General features: G+C 37.4%; 1 protein-coding gene across 7 annotated transcripts in view; it reads right to left on the bottom strand.

Moving 5' to 3' along the window:
• Window positions 1-15748, bottom strand: part of TMCO1 (transmembrane and coiled-coil domains 1) — a 46377-nt gene that overhangs the window by 21484 nt on the left and 9145 nt on the right. For 4 of the 7 annotated variants that reach the window (XM_089911798.1, XM_089911774.1, XM_089911782.1 and 1 more), the window contains 4 exons: window positions 14730-14789; window positions 13843-13896; window positions 3170-3216; window positions 1744-1811 (listed from right to left, as the gene is read on the bottom strand). In XM_089911798.1, coding sequence (XP_089767924.1) covers window positions 1744-1811; window positions 3170-3216; window positions 13843-13896; window positions 14730-14789 — 229 coding nt within the window. The remainder of the gene's footprint in view (window positions 1-1743; window positions 1812-3169; window positions 3217-13842; window positions 13897-14729; window positions 14790-15748) is intronic. The other 3 variants (XM_089911804.1, XM_089911789.1, XM_022563264.2) reach the window with 1 other exon arrangement.

Raw genomic sequence — 15748 nt, 5'->3', positions numbered from 1 at the left:
AATATTAAATAAGTTCCCGGTGTACAACATAGTGGTTCGCGGTTTTTAAAGATTATACTCCATTTAGAGTTATTATAAAATATTGGCTATATTCCCCACAGTTCTTTCTTAATCAGCCTATTTCGTTAGAACCCACCTGTACATAAGACTAAGGAATAAAATCAAATGCTGAACTTCAAGCAAAGCAGTGATTCAAATTTATTGTAGGTATCACACAATAAAGCCAAGACCAGTAAGAATAGCTCTACATACACACACCACTAACCTATAAAAATATTATTTTAAAAATCAGAAGTATGAGAAAAATAAGATGTTAAGCATCAAATTTTTTAAATATAGATGAGTACTTAGCTAGCTCTATACTGTCCAGAATGTGACAAATTAAAGAATATTTGAGTATTTGAGTTGTATCAATGAAGTTTACTAGTTACCTACAAAATCTTTCAGTGTTTGGTTTGCCTGGTAATCCACGGTGATATATACCCAAGAAATGAGAGAAAGCATAGCAGTGAAAAAAGGATACTGAGTTTAGAGTTATAAGTTAGAAATTATGAGACTTCTAGAGACCTTGGGCAAGTTATTTAATCTTCCAAAGGTCCTTTTCAGCAATAAAGGTCTATGATTTTAGTAATCACTAGTTAAGTGGAAATTTTGTATTAAAATCATTTTGGACATTCCCTTTGGTGCCTCACCTAAGTAAAAATAACCACTCCCCTTTTCCCCCCCTACTATATTTCACACACATACACATCTATTGTAACATCCATCAATGTATTGATTTGTTTGTCTTTTCTTTCTATAAAATTTTGATATTACTGAGGGCAGGGAACACATCTTATTTGTTATATTCTGATACCTAGCTCAATGCCTGGCACAAAGTAGGCTCTTGACAGGTGAGAAGAGAAGAACAGACTGGAGGTGGGGCGGGGTGTGGGTACAAGGAGAGAGAGACAGACAGGTAGAAATGAAGCAGGGGAGGAAGAGTAGGAGAAAGGGAAGGAAAAGAGTGAGTGCGGAAAATGCGTGGGATAGTTCAGGAGAGCTCTGAAAGGTAAGAAATGACAGCTTGTCATCTCTGGATATTTTCCCAGGTTCTGTCAAAAGCAGTCCCACAATTACTCAGGCCTGCTATATGCTAGTTTAGACAACAGTAACCTACCTTATTATTAAACAAGATTATAGTTGTTAAGACTCTATTTTAAGAGTCAAAACATCTCTGTATGACTACCTTCATTTTGAAGAAGTTTGTTAGTAAGGAACTTAAAAACCCAGGAAACATATTGAATTCTTTTTAGAGGACCCATAAAACCTTAGTCTTTGCCTTACATATATCTTCAATATTAAGAGGGTGAAAAAGTTATCATATAATTGTATTCCATCAAAATTAAATTTCCCTTGATTTTGATAACTGGATTGAGGTTAAGTAAGAGAATGTCCATGTTCTTAGGAAATACGCACTTTAGTAGTTATGGGTAAAGGGGCATGAAGCCTACAACAAACTCTTGAATGATTCAGAAAAATATACAAATAATGTATGAATGAGTACATATATGATATGGAGAAACAGAGAAAAAAGGAAAGCAAATGAGGCAAAATGTTAACAACTGTGAATGTGGTTAATCAATGTACTATTCTTGTAACTTCTGTAAATTTGAAATATCAAAATATTACCAAAAAAGCTAATTGTTCACATACACACACATAGAGCAATATTTAGATAAAACCATATAAAAGGCTACTCACATAGAATTAAACATTCCCATTAGGGCAGTAAAACAAAAGCCAATTGCAAACATGGATTTCATTCGAACCTGGAAGGAAACCAACGAATTGTTATTTTACACTAGAGAAAAACCAACACTACAGCACACCCCAAAAGTTTTGGTTTACATCATTTTTAAAAGATGCTCCTTGGCAAAAAGCTGTTTATTGGCTAACCCACCCTCCACCTCCAAGGCCTCTTCTCCTTGCCAGCTTCTGATGAATATTATTGGGGTGGTCATATGACCCAACTCTGGCCAATGAGATGTAAGTACCAACCAGAACTTTTAAAAGGGACAAACTTGGCTAGCATCCCTTTAGGCCTTTTGCCCATACTTCTTGCCTGGAATGAAGAACATAATGCCTGACAGTAAAGCACCATCAAACAACCAAACAACCATAAGCTAAGGAAGGTTAATCTGAGTCCTTAGTGACATTACTGTGCTGCCACAGCAGCCCAGGACTACCAACCTCTGTACCTCTTGAGCAAGTGAAAAAAATTTTATATGTTTAAGCCATTATTAAGCATTTTGTTTCTTGCAGCTAACTTCTTTCTTAATTACATGTGCCATAAAAGTATAAACAAATAAAAGATCATAAAGATATAAGATTAACAGTTTATCAGCATTTTTTATCTATTCTTTCTGCAGTTTCCAAATTTGGTCTCATGAACATGTAATAATTGCAACAACAGAAAAGCTATTTTCAAAAAAAATGCACTTCTAAATTACGATCTTTCTTAATAAGAATTTCAAGAAACAGAAGATAAAATAATACAGCAAAGGTCTCTTGGTAAGCAAAAGACAACTGTTGCACAGTTTAGATGTCCTGTGTTGAATATACAGAAATTAAGTAGAAAAATAAGTCAAGCCATATAATTAGCCTACCTACACCTCAGAAAGACATGCTTGAACTCTACTCTTTATAAAAAATGAGTAAATGGCTAATAAAATCACTTTTCCTTACACTTTATGATATGCCTGACCCTCAGATCAAAAGGCCTCTTCAAGAATAAAGGCCACAATAAAGGCCATCTATGATGCTCCAACTCCTATTTGGGATTACCAGGTCACCATAAAGCCAAAGATTCAGCAATAACATGAGGAAGAAAAAGAAAATAAGCTACTTCATTTGAAAACGTAAGGCGGAAGCTAATAAAAACTGTGTGAAAGGGAAAAATTATGACTTCGAGAGAGCCTAAAAAAAAAGCTATTCATATTACTAACACGAAGCTTCAGTCCAGTAGCATACTTTCACTTCTATTTGGTCCAGAAAAAACCATGATATTATTTATAGCCTGCATTAACTATAAATTTCTGAAAAGGTAAGTGCTGTGTACTTGATGAAAATCAGGGTCTTTTGCTGAAAAACATGTGGTTTATCATGAAGTTACATTTAGGACTCTTACCATTGATAGATCCCTGTTATTATTCTTCAGTTTCTCTTCTTGCCGCTCTGCAAAGAATTAATGAACTGGTTAATATACAAAGCGCTGAGCGCAAAGCAGATGTTAAACTGTCACTGCCTGATGACTATAATAGCACTTCTGTCTCAGTATCACTTAATAAGATAAGCTGAATACATGGAATACTGTATACTTTGTACTAACAGAAAATTCAAATGCAGCAGGGCACCAAAATAGTTCAAATTAAATAAATAAAAATATTTAAAGTTTAATTTAAACTTTAAGTGTCTGGACTCTGTACATTAAGATATACGCTTACATTACATCAAAAGGAAGTATAACCATAATGACTGTACTTAGGTTTCAAGTATTAATTACCCATCTGTTATGATTTCCCCCCTCTTTCAGTTTCTCTAAGAGAGCATGGAGTCTAAAAATTAAGAGCCAATTAAAATGAATTTAAGATTCAGGTTCTTTCATATTACAGTCAAATCAATCTAAAAATAAGCATAGTTTCACAGTTAAGTCACTTGGAAAGCTAGGAAATTTGACATATATTTCAAGAAAACTGTTATATACACAGAACCTAAACTGCTAAAGAAGTCTCAGTTGTACATTAATGACCTTATTTACTGTATTCCATCAACGTAAGGGACTTTATTGTACTTATGAAGAAACTGAGGCCCAGCAAAGGAGAAGTGACTTCTCAGAGACCACAGAGGTATTTTATGCCAAAGCCAGGACGAGAATCCAAGTTTCCCAACTCCCAACCCAATGATCTCTATATATACTATGCTACTGCTTTCTTTGATTATGCATTTTTATCACCAGGATCAATTCATTCAACAAATACTTATTGATTACCTACTAAATGCCGAGCACTTTTCTGAGCACTAGGGATAAATGAATGAACAAAACACACACAAATCCTCACCCTCACAGGAAGATTATGAAATTAAAATATAATACCCTCTAAAATAAAAAATACAAAATTGGAATATATGAAACTGGTGTGAGGGCTGCAAGTTCAGGCAGTTAAAGGAAAGGAAGGAAGAACAGGCCTATAGGAACCGCAGACTGGAGCATAGTTTCCAAACAATGTACGGTGAGACGAATATATGCTTCCTTGTCCTAAATCGTTCCTATCCAGTTTGTTTTCCCTGGGAGGAAAGGATACAGGCAGGAGAAAGTGGGGATTATGAAGATATATGGAACAAAATGAACAAAATGGGGTGGAAATAAGTGTATCTCAGGGGCTAGAGCTCTTTTTCTACCTGAGCAGCCCTCTTAAAATGTAATAAGACTTTTTAAAATTGGGTGTTTGAAGATTGGGATGACTAGAAGGTAAACAGGCGTAAAACCAAGTAGAGGGGGTAAAGGACTACCACTGAAACATGAAAAGAAAGGTATAGAAAAGCATCTATACTAGAAACCTTGGCACATCCTTGACTCCCTACTCTATCTTCAATCAAACACCAAGTCCTATTAATTATACCTCATAAATACTTATGAAATCTACCTCTTCCCTTCCTCCTTACTATCACTTCCTTAGTTAGGATTTCTAACATCTCTTACCTATATTACTTTCAAGTCTCCTAACAGATCTGCCTCCAAACTTGTTCCCTTAAATCCATCTTCCACATAAATGCAGTCAGATCTACTTAAAAGGCAAAACTGAACAAAATCTTGATACTCCCCAGCTTAAAATCCTTCCATGGCTTTTCATCCCTACAAGGTCATGTTTCTTTTTTTTTGGCCACGCCACGCAGCATGTGGGATCTTAGTTCCCCCATGAGGGATCGGACGCACCCCCTGCAGTGGAAGCGTGGAGTCTTAACTACTGAACTGCCAGGGAAGTCCCAAGATCATGTTTCACTATCACCTGCAAGTCCTGCATCTGGTCCCTGCTTACTTCTGCAGCCACATTCCCAACCACTCCCATAAATTTTTATGTTCTTACAATACCAAACAACTTTAAGTTCCTGTATATATGATGTATATACTTGATTCAGTGTGTTTGTTCATAAAGTCTCTTCTACCTTGGGTGACCAAGTGTCCCAGTTTTCCCTGGACTGTTCCAGTTTTAGCTCTGAAAATCTCACATCTCAATAAACTCCTCGGACTAGACAAATTGGGATGGTTGGCTACCCTACTTCCACCTAGACTGTTTTATCCTACCCCATCAAACCCTTTCCTAGCTAGCCTGTACTCAGCTTTTAAGCCTCAGCTCTTGTGTCACCTCCTTCAACAATCTTGATTCCTTAAACAATACTATTCTAAAAAGCTTTCTACAATTATGAAAATATCCTACATCTGTGCTGTCAATACAGTAGTCACTAGCTACATGTAGCTACTGAGCAATGAAATGTGACCAGTATGATTGAGGAACTAAAATTTCAACTTCATTTATTAATAATTTTAATTAATTTAAAATCTGAACAGTCAAATGTAGCTACAGGCTGCTGTATTGGACAATGCAGTCTTAGACACCGGATTAGAAGTCCTTTCTTTATGCTTCCAGAATATTCCAAGCACATCTCTATCATTATACTCACCGAGTTTATACATTTTGTTATAATGATCTGTTTATGTACTTAACAATGCAACTAGATGGCAGGCTCCTGGAGGACGAGGACTTCTTCATCTTTGTATCCTCAGTAATTGGCAAGTGGTTAGTTGCTCAGTATTGTAGGATATGCTCTATATTGCTTAATGAATCAGCAATATAATAAAAGCTGATCTGAAGATACCCTACACCAAAAATCCCTTTTCTGGGACAGGAGTCTTTGATAAAGCTGGTAGGCTGAAGAGGCACTTAAAGCCTGAAAGGCTGAGAGGACACTAAAGTGACACAGTTTTTATGAAGTTCTATTACACTTTTTTCAATTATGTCCAAACAGAAGCTCTAACCATATGTAGTGTCAAGGTAGACTACGTATACATGGCTTAAGAAGAATACAGCAGTACAGGTTTATGATATCTCCCAACACTACTGTGCTTGGTTCCTGAAGATTTTTCAACTCAAATTGTTTTTAGGTGCCCACCATATACAAATAAAGTAGGTTTTGTTGGTTTCAAATAATTCAGAAATAAGTTAACATTCGTCTGGTTTTGGAGGGGATAAAAGAAACAGAGTCAAGTTTCTTATGACCTTGATGTGCTTAGTTGGTAGGAAATGCTAAGATGCCTCAAGAGGCGTAAACACTACAAGCACTATAACATTTTAAGTCCTAGACAATGAAAGAGTTTTCAGAAATCCAGAAATGCCCATGTGGGAAACAGCAAACCTGATCTAATAGAAATGTTACCAATAGGGAAGCAATTTCAGGTACTCCCCAAGTTACGAACGATAAACTTGTAAATATCTCCATAAAGCCACAGTTAGGTTTATATACCTCCCCTCTCCCCAGTATCCCCAATGCCTAATCTAAAGTTTTTCCATTTTCAGTTTTCTCCATTTCCAGCTCATTAATTGTATCTCAGATCCTCCTAATCTCTCTCTCTCTCTCTCAATACCCACGTTCTCTTTTACCCTCTTTATTTTCTTTCCGGTCTTAGAAAATTATTAAACTCCTTCTCTATCTCTCTTCCATTATGACTACCAAACCCTGACTCTAATAAAACTGCTAGGCAAAGATTTATTCTATTCATTCTCATTATTTTAAAATGTAAGATTCAAGTTTTACAAGGATATTCTGTTAGACACAATGAGAAATGAAACATTTAAGTCCTTAAAAGTACTTAAAACATCCTTTTAGAGTTTCTATCTCTCATACTGTAATCAAATATACTTTTCTTTAAGCCTCAATGATTTAAGTAAATTTTAAATGTTATTTCCTAACCAATTTTACTTTTAATTACCAGCAATACAAAAGAGGAACAAAAACAAAACCAACTATTGTCCCTAAAAATAAAGTTTTTACATTACATTATGGGTTAAATAAGCTTATGAAGACAGGTTTGTCAATATAACCACCATGTAATACATGGTTTTATAAGAATAATCCAACTGTATTGAAAATAATAAACTGTATTGAAAAAAGTATCTTTTTTTAAATAACCTGCTTTTCCCTTATCAAGAAACTTTGTTTCCTCAAGTGAATAATTTCTGGGAAAGTCACATTAGTAAGTAAAAATAAGTGCAAACAATTTATTTTGAAATGATGATTTATATTGTTTATTAGCAGCAATCAAATATTTGAGCATAATGCTTCATGTAATTATGAGAACAGTTTTGGCTGAGGTGATGCAATAAAAGCTAGCTAATTAACTCTTAACTTCTAGTACCCCAAGTAGTTAAGAGTATACTGAAATAAGTAAAAGTGTTTGACTGGTTCTCTATTGCTCTGTGTGTAACTTAGCCCTTAACTGTTGTCAGTTAACTAGCATAACTTCTCTCAAAAAGTTGTTTCTTGGCCCCAATAAGGTAGGGAAGTCACTGTCTCAGTCTAATGTTATTTTCATCTTGGTGGTGTGTTACTTAAAAGAAGTATAGCTAGGGCTTCCCTGGTGGCGCAGTGGTTGAGAGTCCGCCTGCCAATGCAGGGGACACGGGTTCGTGCCCCGGTCCGGGAAGATCCCACATGCCGAGGAGTGGCTGGGCCCGTGAGCCATGGCCGCTGAGCCTGCGCTCCGCAACGGGAGAGGCCACGACAGTGAGAGGCCCGCGTACCGCAAAAAAAAAAAAAAAAAAGTATAGCTAGTGAACCTCCTCCTAAGATTCACTCACCCTTAGTTTTCTCCTTTGAGAAAACTCAACATCTAGAAGCCCAAGGCTTCCAAGATGGTTGTACTTCCCAGCCCACCTTTCAACTGCTATGTGGACATAAGAAGGGAGAAAACTATGTCTAAAACCTTCTACACCTCCCCTGAAGATCTAGAATTTAAAGGTTCCAAGCCGAGTGCTGGAAATAAATATTCTATGTCATTCAGTGTTCACTTGTCCTGTGTGAACTATTCTTTATGGCATTCAGAACCTCAGGATTTAATACAGAGGAGAATCATACCTCAATTCCTCCATTTGAAAGGAATTCTAGACACCCTTTTACTACTGAACTTTTGGAATACACCCTCTATGAAATTTGAGGAAATTTCATGGAGAGAAAAAACCGGAAACATAAAGGAGATATATTTATATTCTAGGATGATTTATTATCCAAGATGACAGACAAAAGGAAACATTAAAATTCTAAAAGGGAATACTCCAATTAAAAAGAAGCTACATTTCTTGTAGCTATTGGAATCCACTAGTAGCAACGATGACATCCATTCTGACCAAAGAATGAACAAACCTCAAGCCAATCTATCACACATTTTTTTTGACAGCATTAGGCTTTGTACAATAAGTTAATATAATTTAACTAAGAAAGGAACACGTCACCATTTACCTTAGTCAATAACCAGGGACTTCCCTGGTGGCGCAGTGGTTAAGAATCGGGCGCCACAACTACTGAGCCTGCGCTCTAAAGCCCGCAAGCCACAACTACTGAGCCGATGTGCCACAACTACTGAAGCCTGCGTGCCTAGAGCCCGTGCTCCACAACAGGAGAAGCCACCGCAATGAGAAGCCCACGCACTGCAACAAAGAGTAGCCCCCGCTCACCACAACTAGAGAAAGCCCAGGCACAGCAACAAAGATCCAATGAGCCAAAAAAATTTTAAAAATAAAAAATAAATAACCAGTGACTTTTCTGTCAAAGAATATAAATCAATTAAAGTACTCACGGGGCAACTGGGTAGTCTGATGAAACCGACAGTTTGGGAGATGGGGAACATTTTCAAATAAGGAAGAGATGATCAAAATAGCAGATGCTTCTCTATAGATTAAAAGAGTTAGGTATGCCATGACATTTCTATATTCTGAGTTGTTTTGAATGGAAGACCAATTAATAACATGCCTTTAAAATTTCATGTAGATTGGGAGAAGCAAAATTTAAATGAAATGCCTGATACAGCCTTCTTTTATAGAAAATCCAAATAGCATAGATAAACATCTAGAATAAATATATTAATTCAGGGCCCCAAATAAATTTCAAAAATGTCCTCCCATATTTCCAAGTCACCAAGAAAGGAGATACACACCCCATTCAGCAAAGCTTCAGAATGCCTGCTCTCCCTTCTCTGGCCACCTTCTGGGGAATATCTCCCTCTCATCATAGTCTCTGTTGAGGTTCAACCTTATGAAGATTCCTAACATCCCCTGCCCTGCCACTACTGACCAAAAAGGAGGCCAATCCATAGGCTTACCCATGACCTACAGCATAAAAAGATGAGCTGAGCTAGCTGGATTCCTTCTTGCAGGAATTTAAACTAGAAAATATTGGGAAAGTAAATCATTTAACTGTGGGAGCAGAAACAGCAAAATAGTAATGTAGAACTGGCTCTTGAACTTTAGTTCGTCTAAAAATTATCTGGGCAGCTTGTTAAAAAAGCAGGCTCCTGTGTCCCATGTCGAGAAATGCTGATTCAGTAAAGCCTGGGAGTAAGACTCAGAACCCTTCATTTGTAACAAGTATCTCAAGCAATACTGATAGAGGTGGTCTAGAGAGCACATTATGAGTAATGCCGATATAGAAAGAACCAGAGGAGACAAGCCAAAGTTAGGCACAGGCAAAAATTAAATGCTACGGAAGCACTGCAGAGAAAGTGGGGAAGCTGAACAACAGAAGAGAGAGAAGTACTAAAAATTAATAGTGGAGCCCAATGTCTGGCTTTATCCCAGGGCTTGCTCTGCCTGCAGGAATTGCTTTAACACAGTTCCTGCCTTCCTGTAACCAATTAGTTCAGCTTTTCCTGAGTTCTGGATCACATATATCCTTAAATTCCTCATTACTTGAGGTAACTTGACTGCAGCCAAAAGATCTAAATAAAATTCATACATCAAAAGTAGTTTCTCTTTTATGAGAAGGAAACGTAAAATAACCAAGACATCTGCTCCTGACATTAAGAATGGGAAACATAAAATCTTCAGACACCTCAGTTTCAAATTAATGTCTCTATCCAAGACCATTATCTCTAAGAGCTTCACCTAGTGATATCAATGACATTTTGCTTCTCTAAAACACTGAATATTGCTGACCACACCCCTCTTACTAAAAACTCCCTTCTTTCAATGCAGCAATATCATTCTTTATAGTCTCCCCATTACTGTATATATATGTTTGCTTTTTTAAAAATAAATTTATTTATTTATTTTTGGCTGCATTGGGTTTTCGTTGCTGCTCACAGGCTTTCTCTAGTTGCGGCGAGCGGGGGCTACTCTTTGTTGCGGTGCACGGGCTTCTCATTGCGGTGGCTTCTCTTGTGGAGCAGGGGCTCTAGGCACGTGGGCTTCAGTAGTTGTGGCTCGCGGGCTCTAGAGCGCAGGCTCAGTAGTTGTGGCACATGGGCTTAGCTGCTCTGCAGCATGTGGGATCTTCCTGGATCAGGGCTTGTACCCGTGTCCCCTGCATTGGCAGGTGGATTCTTAACCTCTGTGCCACCAGGGAAGTCATGCATATATATTTTTTATTTTAAAGAAACCCAAGTGGGGAATCTGAGCAAAGGGAAAGTAAGGGTTGCATAATAACAAAACTGTAGATAGGGTCAGTATACAAAAATACATTTAACTGGTCTTATAAAGATTTATAAGATTATAAAAATTCATCTTGCTGGAGATGAATAGCAAATCTGACTCTATGCTTATTAGCAGCCAGTCTCAAAGTGGAGGGAAAAACCATCAGTTCAAGCACAGGGTCAATAAGATAAAAAATAAATCAATTATTTATGAGAATCACTGCTTGTCTTGACACTGAAAACTACTAGAAAGTTTCCATAATTTCTCGTCAAAGGGGTATCATGCAATGTTGTAGATAATGTTCTCAAAAATAGTCCATAGCAACTACAGTAAATTTTATCTGGCTGAGTTTTTCATGACATGTCTAATAGTGCAAATGTCAAGGAGAAATAGAGTAGAAGCAATTTTATAAAGTCCAAAACTATATACAAGTTTAGGTTTACAGATTTCTGATAGTCTGGTTTAATTTAGGAGTAAAATTTATAAATCTACAGAATGGATAGGATGTTGGTCCTTCAAGCAACTCCTAACAAATATTATGTCTTGTAACTCCTATTAGATTTTGACAAGCAACTCTTCATAAATATTATTTCTTTTACCTTCTGATGACATTTTGGTGAGCAAACAATTTAAGGTAGCATTCCATGGTAAAATAATTTTGAGTATAGATAGTTTGTGCTGTCAATTTTAAGGGTAGTGGGTAATGTGCCTTCCATTTTTATATCTTGCCTATCCTTTATAGCAAAGCTACTCCAAAGAATTACCCATGTTCAATGTCTTTACTTCCTCACCATGCATTATCTCCCTAATCTATACAATCTGGCTTCTATCCCTTATCATGCCACGGAAATTATTCTTGCTAAATCACTAATTATCTCTGTTTTGCCTCTTAGATATTTAATACCCAGCCTCTAACCCTTCCTGTCCTCTGAAACTCTCTCCTCAACTTCCGTGACACAACTCCTTTCCAACTTCTCTGGCAATACCTTTTCAAGCTCCACTTCTTCTACCCCTTAAATTTCTATGTCTCAAAACTCTCCATCCTTAGCTCTTTGCTTTTCTTACTTTATATGGTCTCCCTGTGTGATTTCATTTACCTTGTGGACTCAATTATAATTTATAATCATATGATTCTAAATTCTATTTGTAGCCTTTATCTCTCTGCCAGCTCCAAACCATACATCCAACAGTGTACCAAGTATTTCCGCCCTATTGTCACACAGACACTGCAAATCTAACATGTTCAAACCTGAAATCATCCTCTCCTCTTCCTCATCCCAATCTGCAATTTCTCTGATATTTCCTCTCCTAATCAGAAATCTGGGCTTTTCCCCAGACTCACTCATCTCTACATACCTTACATCTAAAAAGTCTGCAAGTCCTGGGACTTCCCTGGTGGCACAGTGGTTAAGAATCCGCCTGCCAATGCAGGGGACTTGGGTTCAATCCCTGGTCCGGGATGATCCCACATGCTATGGAGCAACTAGGCCCATGTGCCACAACTACTGAGCCTGTGCTCTAGAGCCCACGAGCCACAACTACTGAGCCTGCGTGCCACAACTACTGAAGCCCGTGCACCTAGAGCCTGTGCTCCGCAACGAAGAGAAGCCACCGCAATGAGAAGGCCACGCACCGCGATGAAGAGTAGCCCCTGCTCGCCGCAGCTAGAGAAAGCCTGTGTGCAGCAACGAAGACCCAATGCAGCCAAATAAATAAATAAAATTAAGAAAAAAAAAAAAGGCCTTCAAGTCCTGTTACATCTACTTCCTCTATATCCACTGAATCTGCACCATTCCCATTGTCAACGCCTAGGTTCAGGTTCTTGCCATTTGCATGCCTAGGATACTGAAAAAGCCTCATTAACTTCCCTGCCTCCAGAATGATCCCCTCTCTGATTTATCCTCCAAACTACTGCCAGAGTTGTCTTCCTTAAAATCTGATTTCAAATCTGTTTAAGTCCCTTAATGGTTACAGGAAGACTTCTGCATACATTAACCTCCTTACCTTAGTTTAGGCCCTACTTATTTCTCTAGCCTTGTCTGCTTGTACTTTACACATACCTTCTTTTTTAGTTGTTATACTAAACTATTTATAGTTCCAGGTATATACCTTGCTATTTGATCCCTCTATGCTTTTGTATATGCCTATCCTTCTACCGAGAATATACAAGGCTTAAAAATGCAGATTCTTGGGACTTCCCTGGTGGCGCAGTGGTTAAGAATCTGCCTGCCAATGCAGGGGACACGGGTTCGAGCCCTGGTCTGGGAAGATCCCAGATGCCGTGGAGCAACTAAGCCCATGTGCCACAACTACTGAGCCTGTGCTCCAGAGCCTGCAAGCCACTGAGCCCGCGTGCCTAGAGCCGTGCTCCACACAACAAGAGAAGCCACCACAGTGAGAAGCCCACACACTGCAAAGAAGGGTAGCCCCCGCTTGCTGCAACTACAGAAAGCCCACGCGCAGCAACGAAGACCCACAGCAGCCAAACATAAATAAATAAATAAATTTATTTTAAAAAACTGCAGACTCTTAAAGTTATGAATGACTAGGTTCAAACCCCTTCTCTACCATGACTTAATCCATCATACCACTGAATGACCAAGAGCAAGTTACTTAAACCTCAATTTTCTCATCTCTAAAATTGAGGTAACACTGTTCACTACCACATACCATTGTTAAGAGAATTAAAAAAATGTCAAGTGCTTACTTCAGGGTGTTGCAGATGGTAAGAACTCAACTGACCAGTATTTTATTTATTTATATTTTTACTTAGTTAACGCACACTAAAGCTTCAAGATTCAGCTTAAGCATTATCTCTTAAAGAAAACCTGATCCTCTAGATTGGTTTGGATATCCTTTCTTCTTTACTTTTATGACACTCAGAATATCTCTCTAAAAAGTAAGTATTACACTGCATTGATCTGTTTTTCCTCTTTAGACCTCTTAAAACAGCATTCCCAACCTTTCTGGCACCAGGGACCGGTCTCGTGGAAGACAATTTTTCCACAGACGAGGAGGGCGGGTGTGTGTGTGTGGGGATGGTTCAGGTGGTAGTGCATATGATGAAGAGTTATGGGGAGCGGCAGATGAACCTTCGCTCCCTCACCCACCCACCACTCACCTCTTGCTGTGTGGCCCCATAATGGTCCGTGGTCCAGGCGTTGGGGACCCCTGTCTTAAAAGACAGAATTTTTTCCTACTTTGTTTCTCCAATGCCCACCAGAGTGACTGACACATACAGAGCAGATGTACAGTAGCATCTTGCCATGGAACTAAATGAATAAGTCATTTAGAACATATCTGATACCCCTACACTAAACTGAAAAGCTTTAACCAGAACAGAACAATTGTATAGTCTAGCCTGGTAGAGTAATCTCCCAGGATTTAACAGCAGTGACCTAGGCATAGAGACATAGTTTCTGAGCCAAATACACAATTTCACAACCATTTTGTTCTGATTGTAGAATCAGGAAGCATCATAAAGTATAAATACAAATCACAGGCAGTCACTTATAAATTGTCTTTTTGGAATTGAACTACATTCTGTATTAAATTCTAAATTACACTGGAAAACCAAAAACATATAATTATTGTGCAGACTAGGTAAAATTACTCAGCAGAAAATTTCCTACATCTTGGTAGATCTCCATCACCAGTCAATTCTCAGTAAGGAAGTTATGGCAACAATAAATACAAGTAACTCAGACTTAACTGGAAATAATCATCTCAGATAAGAAAAACAATACCCTTTTACAAACTATGCCAAGAACCTTCAGCCAAGTTCAAAAGCCATGACTGTCAACACCATTTCACTAAACTGAAATTTCAAACCTAAGAGCAAAAACAAGAGAGAGAATCAAGTAAGATAACATATGCAAGTGCTTTGTAGACCATAAAACTATACAAACATAAGTTACCACTACTAAATACTTTATTACATTTTCATTATCTAAGAATTTATTTCTTCCAAGAAACTTCAATATTTTGTATACCAATAACTCATCTTACCTATTTTCTTTTTTTGTTGTCGACCAGCTGACTCCGTTATTGTTTCCTTCTTCTTTTCCACTGTAAACAACATAGTAACATAGTAAAAATTAATTATGCATTACACAAAAGAAACAAAGGATGTTTTATCACAGCTGAACCAATGAAAGAAGCTTACAAGAAAGTTACATGCTGCCTTTGATTATGGTCATGGTTAACTGGTATGCTCCCACACCTGCTGACAGTAAAAGGTAGACACAATATTCTAAAAATAAAACAGCAATATTGTAAGCATCATTAATTAAATACCCATAAAGGACTTTATAAACACAAAGTCATAATCAAAACTGAGATGATTTTCAGACCATTAGCTGTGGGTGATTGCCTTAGGTAGAGTCTAAGCACAATTTAAAAATTCTGCTCTCAGGTGATTAATTGTAGTACCATTCTCATATTCACCACAGAAGGTGGGCATTCATTCATTCAGTTATTGGCTGCCTAAGTTAACAGGCACCATTCTAGGTAAATAAAAAGATAAACATGATCCTTGCCCTCTAAAAAGCAATTTAGTGAGGGCACATAATCAAGTAACAATTATAGTACAGAAAAATGGCAACACATACACAGGGTAGGAAGATCAGGAGAGCCAAAAAAGCTGCGACTAATTTTTTTTTGAGGCTTTTCAATTAATATGACGATAGAGTAACAGTAAGCTTTTGAAGAAGAATAGTGTTAACGTATTTATATTTAATATTTACTATCTTTAATCACCTATGAATGGACTAGCAATAGATACACCAAAAATTACCTTTTCTCTATTTACATTATCTGTTTCTTATATTATCTTAGTATACTTCCTTTACTAGCAAATAGTACAGTACATGCATTATTTCTGAAAGCTGCATTAAAGAGAATTAGCAGGTAGGAATCTTTCCCTTAGTATATTAAGTATGCTGAATTCTAAAAGCAAAATTGGTGTTACTCCTTTATCAAAGAGATATAAAATTCAATTTAACTCCACTATTACAAATAAAATGGTA

Source organism: Delphinapterus leucas, chromosome 1 (genome assembly GCF_059928025.1).
Source record: "Delphinapterus leucas isolate spDelLeu-1000000601 "Yukka" chromosome 1, BTC_Dleu_Yukka2, whole genome shotgun sequence".
Lineage (NCBI taxonomy): Eukaryota > Metazoa > Chordata > Mammalia > Artiodactyla > Monodontidae > Delphinapterus > Delphinapterus leucas.
Note: the sequence above shows the minus strand (reverse complement) of the source record. Positions and strands in the feature narration are given on the sequence as shown.